This window comes from Capricornis sumatraensis, chromosome 3 (assembly GCF_032405125.1).
Source record: "Capricornis sumatraensis isolate serow.1 chromosome 3, serow.2, whole genome shotgun sequence".
Taxonomy (NCBI): Eukaryota; Metazoa; Chordata; class Mammalia; order Artiodactyla; family Bovidae; genus Capricornis; species Capricornis sumatraensis.
This window is the reverse complement of record NC_091071.1, coordinates 58,910,943-58,929,552: the sequence shown is the minus strand read 5'-3', so window position 1 is coordinate 58,929,552 and position 18,610 is coordinate 58,910,943. Positions and strand designations below refer to the sequence as shown.

Here is an 18,610-nt window from a genome sequence, read left to right as displayed (position 1 = left end):
GCAAAAAATGTCCTAAATTTTCTCTATTACTTTAGTTCCAGTCATTAGTGCAAAGTTCAGATTTAACTTGAAGTTCACTCCTGAGACATGGTGGAATATTTCCCATCTGTGTCTAGTTCTCAGCTCATCAAAAGTTGCATTCAAAGATGGAGGTATAGGGGAGAAAAAGAGAATATCCCAGTTGCCTTTCATTTTCCCTGTCTTCTTCCATCCCAGAAGGCAATTAGAGGGAAAACATTAAAAAGGGAGAACAGATTATTCAGGACACTTTGGGCTTCACATCTTAAACTCCAAATCTAATTTACTTTAGTTCTAGTCATTAGTGTAAAGTTCAAATTACACTTCGGAAGAAGAACTAAAGAGCCTCTTGAAACTGAAAGAGGAGAGTGAAAAAGTTGTCTTAAAACTCAACATTCAGAAAACTAAGATCATGGCATTCAGTCCCATCACTTCATGGCAAATAGATGGGGAAACAATGGAAACAGTGACAGACTTTATTTTCTTAGGCTCCAAAATCACTGCAGATGGTGACTGCAGCCATGAAATTAAAAAATGCTTGCTCCTTGGAAGAAAAGCTATGACCAACCTAGACAGCATATTAAAAAGCAGAAACATTACTTTGCCAACAAAGGTCTGTCTAGTCAAAGCTTTGGTTTTTCCAGTGGTCATGTGTGGATGTGAGTGTTGTACTATAAAGAAAGCTGAGCGCTGAAGAATTGATGCTTTTGAACTGTGGTGTTGGAGGAGACTCTTAAGAGTCCCTTGGACTGCAAGGAGATTCAACCAGTCATTCCTGAAGGAAATCAGTCTGAATATTCATTGGAAGGACTGATCTGAAGCTGAAACTTCAATACTTTGGCCACCTGATGTGAAGAACCAATTCATTGGAAAAGACCCTGATGCTGGGAAAGATTGAAGGCAGGAGGAGAAGGGGTCGACAGAGGATGAGATAGTTGGATGGCATCACCAGCTCGATTAAGATGAGTTTGAGTAAGCTCTGGGAGTTGGTGATGGACAGGGAAGCCTGGCATGCTGCATTCCATAGGGGTGGCAAAAAGTCAGACATGACTGAGGGACTGAACTGACTGAAGAGAAATTTACTGAAAGACTATTTGGCTATTTTATGAGGGAAAACAAATCACTGGGCAAGAAAGGAAAGGAAGCAGCTGAGACTCAGGAAATAAAGAGAATCAAAGGCTGCCATCTTATCCATTTCATTTATTATGACTTCATCCTCCCTACTGTCCCCTGAAGACCAGCTGTCGCCTCAAGTAGGAAACATGGGCATCAAGAGCAAACAAGTTTAACACCATGTATCATCCATTTGTTAAAGACTCTCTTATAATGACTTGGTTTCAAACAGCAAGATCATGGGAGAGGGATTATACTAGGAGCAGCATGGGTCAGATTCCCCATCCTTGGCATAGCAGTCAGAGGATGAGAACAGAACCAGGCAGTGTTGACTCTTACCTGATATTTGGAGTAGGGAGAAGTGCAGTTCTGAAAGAAAGTAAGTGGGAAGGATAGTCATTCTCTATAAGAAGGGGAGGACAGAGAAAAGACTAAACAATAGACACTCATTATAAAGAACAAATCAAGAGTATCTGGGGGATAATGTTACTTGTTGAGAAATAAATTTTTCTTAAAAACTTACAAAATTATACCTCTTATTTCTATCCACTTCTAACTATATTCTGATACTACTGTTGGTGAATTTCCAGAACATGCAGATTCTAATTATAAAAAGGGATTGTTTTCAGAAATTTGATTTGTAAGGAATTTGGATCTGAAAATACATAGAATCAGTGCTAATTTTTTCAGGCCAATTTATAGAAACAGGGTCCATAATATTACCTAAATTATCATAGAAACAGCCCATTTCAATCTAACAAAACATCCATTACAGTATCTATCTAGAAAGTCCAGTTGTCCCATACCATGGAAGACATTTTGCCTTCTAGTGGTTTTACATGGCTATCAGGCAGCCAGGTTGTGGTTGGGTAAGAGAAGGAGGGAAGGGAACTCTGCTGGGACTCCCAGGAGCCAGCCGTTTTGTCATTTTCTGGGTCTGGTTTTGTACAAAGCAGAGAATACAGAATAAAAGTCTGAAAACCTGTGTTCTAGAGTCAATGATTGCTCTCTGCTGTGGGACTAGAAAATAGGTATTGATTCACATCTTAATATGATAGTGGTGGTAACAGTATGTGTCTGTGTGTATGTGTATGTGTATGTGTATGTGTATGTGTGTGTGTTAAGAAGCAGTCAGACTGCTGTTTGAACTCAAATCTACTTTTAAAGTTCTTCTGACCCTAAAAGGTCATGCTTCTATGATTGAGAAAAAGCACTTTTCCACAACTCTATAGCTGCTTAAAGGAAGGCAGCTCTGTAGCCTAATAGTTTGTGGGGAGAAGACTAGAAGGGATTAGAACAGGGATGTGGCTACTCTTCCATGTCCATCCGTCTATATGGCTCCCTTACTAAAGAGCGTCTGGAAGTTGTCAATAAATATATCTGTTATCAATATGAGTTCATTTGGAGATAATATCAAAAGTCTAATTCGTGGCCAGCTTTGAGTAAAAAGCCCTAGCCAATGGCCCTTCTGGCATCTTCTCTGAGAGGCCAACTACCTTGTATTAGCAAATTGGAGACTTTCTAGTTAGTGTATCAAGCCAGAAATAATAGTGCTGTTCATTCTCAACAATTTCATTTTATCCCTAAAAATCTGATGGTTACCGTATCAATTATATATGTGTGTGTGTGTGTGTGTGTGTATTAGTCGCTCATTCGTGTCTGACTCTTTGCAACCCCACGGACTGTAGCCCACCAGGCTTCTCTGTCCATGGAATTCTCTAGGCAAGAATACTGGAGTGGGTTGCCATTCCCTTCTTCAGAGGAACTTCCAAACCCAGGGATCGAACCCTGGTCTCCTGCATCGCAGGCAGTTTCTTTACCGTTTGAGCTACAGGGAAGTCCATATATATATATATGTTTTCCCTATCAGTAGTGTCTATTATTTGAGTAAGAAATGAAATAAATACCTAAGAAAAGGTAAGTAGACTATAGATGGACAATAAGTTCAGGGAAAAAAATTGAAATAATTTCAAGTAATTTTGGTTAGGGCTGATGACACCATCCTTATGGTAGAAAGTGAAGAGGAACTAAAAAGCCTCTTTAAAGTGAAAGAGGAGAGTGAAAAAGTTGGCTTAAAGCTCAACATTCAGAAAACGAAGATCATGGCATCTGGTCCCATCACTTCATGGGAAATAGATGGGGAAACAGTGGAAACAGTGTCAGACTTTATTTTTTGGGCTCCAAAATCAGTGCAGATGGTGACTGCATCCATGAAATTAAAAAATGCTTACTCCTTGAAAGAAAAGTAATGACCAACCTAGATAGCATATTGAAAAGCAGAGACATTACTTTGCCAACAAAGGTCTGTCTAGTCAAGGCTATGGTTTTTCCAGTGGTCACGTATGGATGTGAGAGTTGGACTGTGAAGAAAGCTGAGGACCGAAGAATTGATGCTTTTGAACTGTGGTGTTGGAGAAGACTCTTGAGAGTCCCTTGGACTGCAAGGAGATCCAACCAGTCCATTCTGAAGGAGATCAGCCCTGGGTGTTCTATGGAAGGAATGATGCCGAAGCTGAAATTCCAATACTTTGGCCACCTCATGAGAAGAGTTGACTCATTGGAAAAGACTCTGATCCTGAGAGGTATTGAGGGCAGGAGGAAAAGGGGACGACAGAGGATGAGATGGCTGGATGGCATCACCATCTCGATGGACATGAGTTTGAGTGAACTCAGGAGATGGTGATAGACAGGGAGGCCTGGTGTGCTGCGATTCATGGGGTCGCAAAGAGTCACACATGACTGAGCAACTGAAATGAACTGAACTGAATTGAAGCCATAAACATACTTCAAGAGAATTCTGCCTCTTAATCTGTAGGTTTAAATGAAATTCAACATGAGTTTTTTAAAAAGACTTACATTAAATTTTGTTAATAATTTTAGAATTTTTCCAATATAAAGGTGATTGTAAATTAAAATGCAGTGTTTATATATTGAAAGTAAGGTTGTTTTCCTTTTCTAGAGAAGAATTTGAAATTTTAAAAGTCATGGTTTTAGGTCAATTAATTTATAATGTCAAAGGTGAGTTTCACGGTTCTAAGTTTGGTATTGAAAAGAATTTCCCAGGTAATCCTGTGTTGAGAAACTGAATAAATTTGATAGCCAAATACTTGCTTTTCCTAGTTATTACATTTTTATATCATAGGGTAGAAATAACAGACAATTGCAATTTTAAGCAAAAAAATTTTTTACTATTTTTCCTTTGTCATGTAAACAATATAAATTTGCTTCTCACTAGGCCTTTTGCATCAAGTATTAATAAAATCAAGATTTGAAAAGAATAAATGGTATCAGCTCATCCAAGGAGAGTTTATTAAAGATCTATGTAAAAAGAAGAGAGATTGTGACTTTACACATGGGCAACAAGTAAAACAGACCAACTGTAGGGCAGAAAATCAAAAATGAAAGTGGGTCAGTGAGTCCCATGGTGATACAATAAATTGCTATTATTTAAATGGATGGTCAGAGCGTAAAACTGCCTGTGAACAAGAATGCCTAGGAGAACAATGGTAAATCTGAACAGAAGAAGCAGAGTCAGAGCAAAAGAGTTGCAAAGCTCAGAGTGTGAACTGCAAGTCCTTGGGTCAAGCAGAGGATGAAACAGAACAATCTCATCATTCATAAGCTTCCTGGCCGCCAGCAAGCTGCATAATGAAAACCAAACAGAGCTGAGGCCCTCCACAGAGAAAGGGGATCAAAACAGCCTCAGGACATGGAGAGAGCTGAGCTGATATTGAAACTACATGTAACTATCAACTCATCAGGATTAGCACTTTCCCACAAAGAAAAAAATTAATAACAGAATCACTGAGGAGACCAAAATACTTAACCAAGTCCATTTACATGACTTATATTATGAAAGCCATGTACCCAATAGGATTAATTAACTGTGTTTGGTGATCAAAATAACTTTATATGCTGAGGAAAGTACCATTTCTCCTTTTTCATCTTTGAGATTTTCTTAGATGGGTTGAATTTCAGGAACATAATTACTAAATGAGTCAAGATTGCTAATCTGAAATAGTATGGGAGACCGAGAAGAACAAAGATGTGCCTAAATGGATTGGGTAGAAGTTCATCCATCTGAAAAAAAAAAAAATTGGCTAGGTTGAAAATTCTTGATATGTTGAATAGGAAATTTTTTTTTTAAGTGAGATAATTTTAAAGTTTGTTAAATGATCAAAAGTTAGTTAGATCAAAAGTTAGTCATTTCCTTATTTAAAATGCACTGAGCATCTGTAATGTTCCGGCATTGTTCTGGGCTCTGCTGATCAGTCAAGAAATAAAACAGTATGTTGGCTCCAATTTCATGGTGCTGATATTCTAGCAGAGGCCCACCACAAGTCCATAAATGAAGAATATGCAACCAAGAAGTGATTAGTGCTCTACAGGAAGGAAAAAATAAGCTAAATCACACTGAAAGTAAAACATACATGGGATGTTTTAAATGGGACAGTCAGTGGTCTTCTCTGAAATGATGACATCTCAACAAAAGCCTAATGAGGTGAAGAAAAAAGGCATATGAGCCCCTCAGAAGACAAGGAATCCAGTAAAGAGAATGAGGTGAACAAGGTCTGAGGTTGTGCAAGGCCTGTGTGTAAAATACCATGTAGCCAAGCGAGTGAGGAAACAGTTAGGAGGAGGCAAATCCAGAATGAGACAGAACTCAATCATGTAGCATCTTAATGATTATGAATTTATGGTGAGTCATTTGAATTTCATTCTTAGGATAAGGATAATGAGAAGTCATCAAAGATTTTCACCAGAGGAATGATGCAATGTTTTGAGAGATTATTCTGTACATTGTTTGGGGAATTAACTATAGGGTGGAAGAAGAGAAAGTAGGGAAACCAGTGAGAAGGCTGTCTGATATCCTCCAAGTAGAGATTAATGATGGATGGGACTAAGGTGGTACTGCTGGAAGTGATGAAAGCTTATTAGATTTGGAATACAGTTTTGCATGTAGAGGCTTCACAATTTGGTCATGCATTGGAAAAGGAGTATGAAAGGAACAAGATGATGCAAGGAATATGCTAGACCTGAGAACATTCTGTTAACTAAGATGGGAAAGATTTGGAAAAGATAAGGTTGGTAGGGGCCGGGTGCTTGTTTCTGTTTGAAGATTCAGGACAGAATCAAGACCATGTTCTAGATATACTAAATTTGGTATGCCTATTAAATATCTAAGAGTCAGAATACAGTTAGGCTGTTGGTTATATGAATCTGAACTCAGACGTGGGACTGGGCCTGACAATATACAGTTGGAAATCATCAATTTACACATTATATTTAAAGCAGTAGTATTGGATGAGATCACCTGAGAAGTGAGCAGAAATAGAGAAAATATTCAATAACCAAGTCCTGGAAGTGGCTGGCATGTAGGGTGAGAATGAAAAGGATTGTCTAGCTGGCTATACAGAGAAGGCAATAGCAACCCACTCCAGTACTCTTGCCTGGAAAATCCCATGGACAGAGGAGCCTGGTAGGCTGCAGTCCATGGGGTCACAAAAAGTCAGACATGACTGAGTGACTTCACTTTCACTTTTCACTTTCATGCATTGGAGAAGGAAATGGCAACCCACTCCAGTGTTCTTGCCTGGAGAATCCCAGGGACGGCGGAGCCTTGATGGACTGCTGTCTATGGGGTCGCACAGAGTCGGACATGACTGAAACGACTCAGCAGCAGCAGCAGCAGCAGCTGGCTATAAAGACCAAGAAGCAGTGCCAAATGAGCTAAGTGGAAAAACAGGTGTGTTTGATCATTTTGAAATTAAATTGCTGTTTCAACAAAAAGTGACCAATTATGTTAAATGCTGTCAAGATTTTATCTAAAATGGGTATGAAACTGACCACTGGATTTCCCCAGATGGAGTTTGTTGGGGAAATTTGACAAGAACTATTTTAAAGGAGTGATGGACATAGAAGTCTGATTAGAGTGTGTTAAGGAAAGGTTATAAAGTGAGTAACCTTTTATTATACTATAGGAGTTTTGTGCTAAAGAGAAGGGGCAATGACTAGAGGTAGGATGGAGTCAAAAAACAGTTTCTTGAAATGGAATAAGTGAAAATATGTTTTTGTGGTTATGGAAATATTTTAGTAGAATTGGAGAAATTGAAGATGCCAGAGAGAGACAGTTTATAATTTTTGGAGAATTCTTTGAAAGGGTGAGAGATTCTGTGAAAAAGAGGGGTGGATAAAAATGAAGGGTGAGGCTTATGAGAGGAGGCAGAGATATGGGTATAGATTCAAATATATTGGTAGTTTTGGCCATGCTGATGTCAATTCATTAATGGTTACTTCAATTATTTCTGCAAAATTAACTGAGTGTGAAGAGAGTACAGGGTTGTGAGAGACTTGAGGAGAGAAAAATCAGACAATCTAACAATCTCTGATGTGTTTAGACGATTGATGTTCAGTGATTATTGACACAGGTGGATTAATACCAAAAGGCTGATTGTCCCCCTGATATCAGTGAGCAGGAGCTTTAATCCGTGGAGGGAGTGGTTTACCTGCAGAAACAGCACAGTCAGCTCTAACAGTCATCTTGAAACTAACCATGCAGTGGTCTGATCAGTGTCATCTTGATTGTTTTAAGTACAGTTAATCTTCATTCCCATGGTTTGTTCCCATTTCTTTGAGGCCTGTTCTCAGGATTTCGGCAGTTTAAGTCTTGGCTACAGTCTGGTCATCACGTAGTTAACTTCTTTCATCTGGTGGGCGTTTTCAGCATCTACAGTACAGCTCAAAAGAAGCTCAAAGGGGGTTTCAATAGCCAAAAGACAGTTCAGAATATTATCTACAACCCTTGAGGAGAAACTAGAAGGCATTGACTTGGCATCCGGTCCCGTCACTGCATGGGAAACAGATGGGCAAACAGTGGAAACAGTGTCAGACTTTATTTTGGGGGCTCCAAAATCACTGCAGATGGTGACTGCAGCCATGAAATTAAAAGACGCTTACTCCTTGGAAGAAAAGTGATGACCATCCTAGATAGCATATTCAAAAGCAGAGATATTACTTTGCCAACAAAGGTCCGTCTTGTTAAGACTATGGTTTTTCCAGTGATCATGTATGGATGTGAGAGTTGGACTGTGAAGAAAGCTGAGTGCCCAAGAATTGATGCTTCTGAACTGTGGTGTTGGAGAAGACTCCTGAGAGTCCCTTGGACTGCAAGGAGATCCCACCAGTCTATTCTAAAGGAGATCAGTCCTGGGTGTTCTTTGGAAGGAATGATGATAAAGCTGAAACTCCAGTACTTTGGCCACCTCATGCGAAGAGTTGACTCATTGGAAAAGACTCTGATGCTGGGAGGGATTGAGGGCAGGAGGAAAAGGGGACGACAGAGGATGAGATGGCTGGATGGCATCACCGACTTGATGGACGTGAGTTTGAATGAACTCTGGGAGATGGTGATAGACAGGGAGGCCTGGTGTGCTGCGATTCATGGGGTCGCAAAGAGTGGGACACAACTGAGCAACTGAACTGAACTGGACTGAAGGACTAAATGATTATCATTTGGTCTCCTTTGTTTTCTTTTGTTTCTGCATTTTTAAACTTTTTTGATTAACCTTATTTTTTGACTAAAGTTTTTCTACAGACAAAAGGCAGACTGAGGACTTGGGAGCCCAGGGTAAGGGCCATAGGGCCCTGCTCTGTTTCAAGGGTATGGTAGCCTAGAGTGACCATTGCTTCAGTAGAAAGGTACTCTCCTTGGAAGACATAAACTTTGAAAATGCCAGGACAGGACATCCTTCTGTGGACACACTTAAAAAAAAAAATAGGCATCATTTGTTCTGTGGCTTTAAATGCAACTCTCCATTCATTATATTTTTTAGCACTTTCAAGGATAACCACTGACTCCTGCTGATTGATGCATTCTTTATTTTAGATATACTATTGTGTTCAGTCAATGACAGCCAAGCCTTGAAAGAGAAGGAGTCATTCTGTCTCTTGCTATAAGTGAAACTGCCCAACACCGTCTAGCTCCATTATGTGTAGGCTTAAAAATTTAACTTTACTTCTGAGTTCATGGAATGCATTAGTTTTGAAGAAAAAGGGAGAGCACTTGGCTGTAGAGGGCAAAAGAGACATTTGGTCTATCAAAGTGATTCTCAGTCTTGGCTAAATAGCCGTATCCTTGCAAAATGAAAAAAATCATATTCTTGCCTGAACCCAACCTTAGACTTACTGAGAAGATATGAACACTTTGCATTTTGAAAAATGAGACTAGATTACTCTTCAAAGATACTCTTTGAATTCATACTTCTAATGATAGCAGGTAAGTGTACCTTGTCTCCTATCTTCTCCTCAGTATTTACTGCTAAATCTTTTACCCAGGTTTTACTCTTGGGCAACAGCTTTGGTAAAATATATGATAAGGCAAATATACATAAATATGTAATACTTCTGAATATTTATGAGTATCAGACAAACATGCTGCATCTATTCCTATGTATGATTAAGAAATTAGCATATTACACATTTATTCTTCTGCAGAGAAATGCTTCTCTAAGTAATGTGTAGTTAAGTGAAATGATTATGTGTGGATTTGCAATTTACATTAACTGAACAGTCATAGTATGGGGGCAGAGAACAACTGTGCTGTGTATATGAAATTACTTTAAATAAAAGAGAAAGGGATAGATTTAGGGTGAGTTCAGGACATATTTAGACTTCCCTGGTGGCTCAGATGGTAAAGCATCTTGCTTACAATGCGGGAGATCCCTGGGTTTGATCCCTGGGTCGGGAAGATACTCTGGAAAAGGAAATGGCAACCCACTCCAGTGCTTTTGCCTGGAAAATCCCATGGACGTAGGAGCCTGGTAGGCTACAGTCCATAGGGTCGCAAAGAGTTGGACATGACTGAACGACTTCACTTTCACTTTTCAGGACATATTTGGTGTTACCTTTGGAATGAAATGTATAGGTCATTTGATCTCTGTGACCCTAGGTGTTAAATTAATAGATAGCTATTATTATATATGAATGCATTTATTTATTATAAATGATTTATATTTATTATAAATGAATGTCAAGAAGATTAGACAAAATACATGTGAAACCGTTTTGGGAAATGCAAAGCACATTTTCAGTCTGACAAATGGTGGGCCTTTACTTCTTAGCCCTGATGTACCATATTATGGCTTAAATCATATTCCTTGAGTAAATTAACATAATTATTTTGATAAAATTTGAAGGATTGATATACAAGCAATCATCCTTTTAGAGCCATTGAACTCACTCTTTTGTGTATAGTAAGCCTTCAGAAAACTAATGATTATTAAATGTATTTTTCAAGTAATTTTCTCATAAAGAAATTAGACTTGCTATTTTGCTTAATCTAACCAGCATATTGCTCCATCAACGGCTGTCCAAATTATTATCTCCGAGTTGGACCCCCTTCTTCCCCACATCAGAACTCTCCAAATGCTTCATTTCTGCAACATGCGTTCATTGAATTAATGTCTTTCGTATGCACACCATCACCTCTGACCTACATTCCCATCTGATTTGCAGTTGTGTCTCTACCCTGTTCAACACACAGAAGGAACATTATTATATTGAACTCATATGGCTTCTTTTCTTATAACCCAAACAGTATTTGTAACTTGGTTCTATTCTGAGAATTTTGCCAAGTTAAATTTAAATTCTACATCTTCCTGATTACAAATTCTATTAAAAACATTAACCTCCATGATGAAAAAAAGACTGAGAAGTTAGATTTATATCTGTTCTGAGTTGAAAGAATTTGATGATGAAAAGGGCCTCATGATCTTAAGTTACTACATTTTCCTTCAGGTTTTATTTGGAAAAGATCAATGGCAATGGAAGATTGAGCCCTAATGGTCCACGTGAAAAGCCCCCAGTAGAAATTAGGGGCTCAGATTTGTATCCTAGCCCAGCGCATGATTGCTATGTGAATTTAAACAAGTCCCTTTACCAACGGAAATTGTCCTTTAATCTTTCAAGTGAAGAGATTAGACTTGAATTCATATTCACAACTATTTGTGAGTCAGAGACCCCTCTGAGATTCCATGGAAAACTACGGACCTTCTTCCCTGAAGAGGAACAGATATAAGTATAAATAGAATTCCAAGAGGGTCAGAGGCTCTCAAAATACACCCACAAATTCCCTAGAGGACTTTAGAATGAGTTCAGGTAACTAAAATATGTGGTTGAAAAAAAATGAATTCATTTACATTTGCTACTCCCAATGTGAATTAGTTTTAAAATGTGGATTTGGGCCATTTATGTCATTTAAAGTTAGAATTACTTTCTTGTAAGTTACAGTACTCACAGCAGAGCAGATTCTTCAGTAGAAAAGACCTGCTTTGTATATGAATAGCATATCAGGGTCCTTGAGTTTTTTAGTCTGTCCTGCTACTCAGTGCAGGATTCCTTAACTCTCCTCTGAAATGGAAATTTCTCTTTGACTTGAGCACACACAGTGATGGGGACCTCATTCACATGCTTACTGCTGGGCAAACAGGAAGAACTTAGAAATTTTCTTCTTTATATTAAACCATACAGATGTCCCCAACTTAATGATGGTTCAACTTACAATAGTTCAAAAGCAATATACATTCAGAAGAAACTATATTTCAAATTTTGAATTTTAATCTTTTTCTGGGCTAACGATGCTGGGCAAGGCAGAGAGCACAGCTCCAGTCCCCCATACCATGATGAATGAAAACAACCGATACACTTACAACCATCCTGTACTCATACTGCCATTCTGTCTTACACTTTCAGTATGGTATTCAATAAACTGCATGAGATGTGCCACACTTTATAATAAAGTAGGCTTTGTGTTAGGTGATTTTGCCCAACTGTAGGCTGATATATGTGTTCTGAGCACATTTAAAGTAGTCTAGGCTAAGCTGTGATGTTCAATAGGGTGTATTAAATGCATTTTCCACTTACGATTTTTCAGTGGTTTACCCTTTCGTAAGTCAAGGACCATCTGCACTTTGCCTTTATTGCATGAATGTCAGCTCTCAGTAGCTACTTAGATAGATTTTATTTCTTTTTCCAGGCTTTGAGGAAATCAACGGCAACCCCTTTTGTCCTCTTAATTTTCTTTTTACTTAACAGTCCAATTTCATATCCAGTTCTTCTTGAAGAGATTTCGTACAACTGCTTTCAATCCCAGTTATTTCCTTCAGTGGAACTCTTGAGATGCCAAGTCCAGAACTGGGCAGCATAATCCAGGAAAGTTCTGCCCAGTGCACAGTTTGAGAGAAGTCTCCTCTCTTAGACTGCTGCCTCTCCTGTTAGAAGAGCTCGGTTCCTACACACAGGTGACTCTGCTGGGTCACCATGAAATTGCGGTCACTTGAACCCCTAACCATAATCAATCTGGGTTGTCCTCATTCTCTTTCAGTACCAAAATAACCTTCCTACAGAAAAAGCTCCCTTTGACCTCTACCTTAATCGCTTAGGCCATCTTCCCAGCTCTTTGGAATACTAATTTTGTCATTTATCATGTCATCTTTTCTTCCAAGTTTCATGTCATCTACCTGCCCATTTTTTCCCTTGGAATTAATTGATAAACATATTGGCCCATGGTTTGCCAAATGTAAGCTCCTTTTATGGATGAATTCTTTGTAATTCTTCACTCAGTCACGTCACAGCTTCCCCCAACTCACATCTAACCTCCTGATCTACAGAATGGAGAAGGGCATGAGTGTAATGTTCTGGTGGGGGCACCGTTTCTTTTCTTTTTCTTCTTTTACTCCATCTGCTTTCTTTTCCTCAAACTATTTTCGTCATTCCTTCATGTATTCATATTGCATCCTTGTCTTGTCTATGGTTTCTTCTCTTGCGTGTTCATTCTTGCTATGGAGAAAAGCACCTCTGTGCATTTGGGAATCCCTCTGCTTTCCACCCATATGAACCCTGTCTGTGTCTTTCTTGCTTCAGGAGGCCCTTTGCCACATGTTGGGAATCAGCACTTGCCACATGTTGGGAATCAGGTGAGGTGTTTTCCTATGTGCTCATTAGCATCTGGCAAAAGAGGAAGCTTTGAGAATTTCCTCAACACCTCCAGACCAAGTTGCTTTCCTTCACTTCCAGAATTACTCAAATATTGAATGCAGGTTCAAAGAAAATTTAAGTATAAAGCATATGTGTGTCTGAAGATAGGAGGAGGAGGATGGGGAGAAACATTTTAGACAGTCCTCACAGACTTCACACTTTAATCTCAGCATTTATTGCATCTAAAACCAACCAAACATTGCTGGCAAGGAAAAAGAGTCAAAACACAAATTAACTAACATCTGTTACTCAATGGAAAGATGATATTAGTGATAAATGCTTTGGGAACCAAAGAATCTGTGGTTGTATAGAACAGCTCTGTGTTGTCACCAACTTCTGCCTTATCAACATCTTTCACCTGGAAATGGTTAAATGCCACAGTCGACTAAGACTGAGAAGGCTCGTTTCAAGGTTTGCTGGAGTTCATTCTACTTTAAAGAAGGCTTTCTTATATAACTTTGTGGCCATTATTATTACAAAATAAATAAATAAATAGACCTATAGTCAAAATATGGGGAATAGTTGATTAATGGTTTAATAAATTGGAAATTCTAGTTACCACTTTTTAAAGTGTTTGACCCCCTCATACAGACAAATCAATGTTGGCACTGAATTAACCCTAATTTAAAGAAAATTGTCTGAACACAACTTCATTACTCTGTAATTTCCTCAAGGATAAAAGGGATGAACTCTGGAGACAGTAAAACCTTTGGGAACCCAGAGAGATGCAGACAATTTTAGCTCAGGAAAGAGTGGAAGGCAGCTGAATGATTACTGTGCTTTAATAAGTCAGAGGGAATGACAAGATGGTTTGAACCAGATTAGTAGGTAATCCTACAATAAATCCTAGAGATTGATAGGTTAATTTAGGTTAGCACCCGAAAGTTAAAGGTGAAAGTGAGTTGGGTGTCTCTTGACAATGGAACTTTATACTTCAATCACTCATTCATTCATCCAGTCAGTCTATACTGAGGAACTTTGGTGTGTCAGAACTTCTCTTGGAACCACACTATCCTTGTTATGCTTCATTCTCTCATTCATTCAGTCAGACAGTCTATACTGAGGAACTTTGATGTGTCAGAACTTTTTGGAACCACACTATCATTGTTGTTGTTTTTAAGTCACCCAGTCGTGTCCAACTGTTTGCAACCCCATGGACTGCAGCATGCCAGGCCTCCCTGTCCCTCACCATCTCCCGGAGTTAGACCAAGCTCATGTTCATTTCATCAATAGTGCTGTCCAGCCATCTCATCCTCTGACACCTTCTTTTCCTTATGCCTTTGATCTTTCCCAGCATCAGGGACTTTCCCAATGAGTCAGCTGTTTGCACCAGATGACCAAAATACTGGAGCTTCAGGGTTGATCTCCCTTAAGATTGACTGATTTAATCTCCTTGCTGTCCAAGGGACTTTCAGAAGTCTTCTCCAGCACCACAGTTTGAAGGCATCAGTTCTCTGATGTTCTGCCTTCTATATGGTCCAGCTCTCACAACTGTATGTGACCACTGGAAAGACCATAGTCTTGACTATATAGACCTTTGTCAGCAAAGTAATGTCTCTGCTTTTCAACACACTGTCGAAGTTTGTAATCGCTTTCCTGCTAAGAAGCAATCATTTTCTGATTTCATGGCTGTAGTCACCCTCCACAGTGATTTTGTAGCCCAAGAAGAGGGAAATCTGTCATTGCTTCCACCTTTTCCCCTTCCATTTGCCATGCAGTAATAGGGCCAGATGCCATGATCTTAATTTTTTTTTAATGTTCAGTCTTAAACCAGCTCTTTCTCTCTCTTCCTTCAACCTCATCAAGAGGCTCTTTAGTTCCTCTTCTCTTTCTGCCATTAGAGTGGTATCATCAGCATAACTGTGGTTGTTGATGTCACTGAGGTTACTATCCTTGTAACCTTGAACAAATCATTTATCTTCTTGGAATCTAAATTTCACCATCCAGGTATTTTTCTTGTGTAGTTGTTATGAGGTTTAGTAACTCAGGTATGTAAGACTCTAGCAGAGTGGCTGATTGAATGCTTGTTAAACTCCCTTTCCTTCTCCTTAGGATTTAGATCTCTTTTTCTCCTATGTAATCTATACCAAGATGAAATAAGTACCATTTGTTAACAACAAAGTTCTCTCTATGGTGACTTTGAGGGATCTGTGCTTGCAGATGAAATTAAAGTATTTATATATTATTACAACCAATCAAATATATTTTCAAGATAATCCCCCAAGCCCAGGGATGTCATTCCTTGTCAAATGGTTCTCTGAGGCTTGCTGACTACAGTATATGCAAACCCATTCTCTCTCTCTTTTTTTTAGTGTCTTCATTTCATAGTATACAAGAGGAGTGACTTCCTTTCATTCATTAATTCTAACTATAATGTTTTCCAGTAATATTTAGAAAAATCTCATAAACCAATTTTCTGAAAAATATAATATCTATAAACTTTTCAATGTTAAGCACCACTATAAGGCAGAGTGTCAGCTAGCATGATGTTTTAGCAGAATAGACCCAAGTGAAATGAAAGATAATTTTGTAAAGTATGGTTGTAGTAATTTCCTTCTGATTTATACCCCAAATTTGAAATAATTTTGAAAAAAAATCTGAACATACATTAGTATGGAACTTCCAAAGACATATATTTAAGTGTCACATCATTAATTCCATCAATCATTTATACAATCAGTATTAATGAACACCTCCTGTTTGCCAGGCTGTGTGCCTGGGACTCCAAAGTGAAACTCCGTAATCCTGACATCAGCAAGTTTGTTCTAGTGAGAAAGACATGTAAACAAATATAGTTCTATAAAGTAATTGATACAAAAGAAAGTGATCCCAGAGCAGAGGGAAATATTTGAAAGACCAAGGAGGTCCACTTGGAGAACTTAGGGAGCCTTCACAGAGGAGGCCAGCTGAGATCAGGATGAGTGAGAGGTTATCAGGTGGGTAGTAGGAAGAAGCTATTTGGCAAGGAGAACAGAATGAGAAAAAGATGGAGGTTTGAGGGAGCCTAGAGTGACCTGTGGGCAGCCTGGTGGTTCAGATGGTAAAAAAAAATTCGCCTGCAATGCATCCAGGTTCGATCCCTGGGTTGGTAAGCTCCCCTGGAGGAGAGAATGGCTAGTATGGCTAGAACACTCCAGTATTCTTGCCTGGAGAATTCCATGGACAGAGGAGCCCAGCAGTCCATGGGGTTGCAAAGAATCAGACGACTGAGCAATTAACACAGATAGAGTGATCTGTAATGTTTAAGAGCAGGTTAGTATTGTGAGGGGATAAATTACTGTTAGAGGGGGATGCAGGAAAGGCTGGTGGAAATGAGGCCAGATAGGTAGGGAGAAGCCAGATCATATAAGCTTACATAGCAGGCAAAGATGTGACAGTGGTTTTCCTCTGTGTAGGTTGTGGGGGAAGTGACTGAAGAATTGTTAATACAGAAGTTTCAGAATCATACCCATTTGTTTTTATTCCTAAAGAAGACTAACAATATTCTGATTCTTTTTTTGTTTGCAAGTTACAGAAATGGTGCACACAGACCTCTTTGTTCCTGAGGTTCTAATGGTCCTCATTGTAACAGAGTTCATGGATGCCAAAAGAAATATTTGAACTAAGTGATATGTCACGATTGCAATAAGAGCCTGAGAGCGGATTTTTAGTTAACAGATTTTTAATAGGCAGTGATGCAATTCTTAATGAAGAAGGTTTAATTACTACAAAAGGTGCCTGTCTCTAATGGAAATTGGGCTGGGTGTGTTTTTATCCCTCAGTGAATTAATTAAAAGGTTTATATAGGACTGAGTGTTTAGATTCTTGGAGAAAACACATAGACACATAAACACCAATGTGTCTTTATCTCTTGGAGCAAAGCAGTCAATCTGCCAGAAATAAATTGAGCATAATTTTTATAATTTCAGGGGTTAAGCATATGAAAGGCCAGAATGAATCAGCATTCCCTGAAGAGGAAGAAGGCGTGAACGAGAGAGTGCAGCAGTGGGACCATTAATTACGGGTCTGCAACAAGAAGGCTTCTTGGGAATAACTGAACTATTAACCTTTCTGAATATCCCATGGAATGCCACTGCTTGACTTCCACCTCTGCTCTCCATACTCATACAATAGTAATACACCTCCTGGGAAGTGCCCCTTGATGGAACTTTAGAACTACCTACAGATTGTTTCATATTACGATACTTACAATTAAAGAATAAGTATTTATTTTACAGTGATTTTTCTTTTTAACAACATAGAAAATCTGCAAACATGTGAGTGTTCTAACTTTAATACTGCCCAGCTTAATCCCTGATGTCCTACTGATACAATTTGCCTTCTAAGGTCAAATGTAAATAGCATCACTCTAAAGGAAAAAAATAAATATTAAATATCTTTAGACATGAGTTCGTGTCTGGGTTTAACTTACAGAGGAATTTAATTAAACTTTTAAGTTAAGCTCTGCATTTATCATGTTTCTGTATACTTAATGGTACATGGTATTTATTTCAAAATGACTAAGAAATGCCAGATTTTTTGATTCAAAATATCAAAAGGTATTCATCTTTAGATATTAAACATCTTTTTCTCTCCAACAACACATTAATGGTTAAAGGACCACAGAAGTCTCTCCATTTTCTAAGCTGTGAGAGATGTATTTTTTTTTATATCATTTCCACTAGTTATTCAGAAAGAAGAATTAAAACTCTAAAATAAAACATGCCAAATCTTCCCTGTTGCTTATTTTTGGCTATTACTTGAAATATGAGGTGTTTCCTATTGCATTTTAATGAATAATTAGATTTTATCAATCTATTATCATAAGAAATTTCATTAATTCATGCTTTTATTAATTCAACAGCTATTTTTTGTGAGTTTATTTCTAAGAAGGTACTTTGCCAGGTGTTATGAAAATAGAGGAAAGATTATTTCTCCACTACAGAACTGGCAGAGAAACATCAGTGCAAAGCAAGATTTTCCAAGATAGTATGCATTTATTGAATATCGCTTTTGATAATTCAAAGTCCTGGCATCCTGAACAATATTATTTATTGCATTATAATGTAAAGTATCTGTACCACATAATTTAATGGACTGTAGCCCTCCAGGCTCCTCTGTCCATGGAATTCTCTCTCCAGGCAAGAATACTAGAGTGGATTGCCATGCCCTCCTCCTGGGGATCTTCCCAACCCAGGGATCGAATCCCCATCTCTTAAGTCCCAGTGGCATTGACAGGTAAGTTCTTTACCGTTAGAGCCACCTGGAAGCCTAATGGAGGTGAAGGAATGCCCAATTTGGTTCTCACATTAATAATATTAGTGAAGTTCAAATGTTTCATTGATTAAAAAAATTAAGTTAAAACGATTTCTCAAAAGTCAGTAAAGAGTTAAATTAAGATAGGAAGAAAAAATCAAATGTGAAATCTACTGTAGGATCTTAGTATCAAGATGCAAAGGAGTAAAAC

At 38.4% G+C, this 18,610-nt stretch overlaps 1 protein-coding gene across 2 annotated transcripts in view; it reads left to right on the top strand.

The window, feature by feature from the left end:
- PPP1R1C (protein phosphatase 1 regulatory inhibitor subunit 1C) overlaps positions 1–17,161 on the top strand; it is a 122,765-nt gene extending 105,604 nt beyond the window's left edge. For both annotated transcript variants that reach the window (XM_068969545.1, XM_068969544.1), the window contains exon 5: positions 17,073–17,161. In XM_068969545.1, the coding sequence (XP_068825646.1) occupies positions 17,073–17,161 (89 nt within the window). The remainder of the gene's footprint in view (positions 1–17,072) is intronic.
- Positions 17,162–18,610: the final 1,449 nt, after the last annotated feature.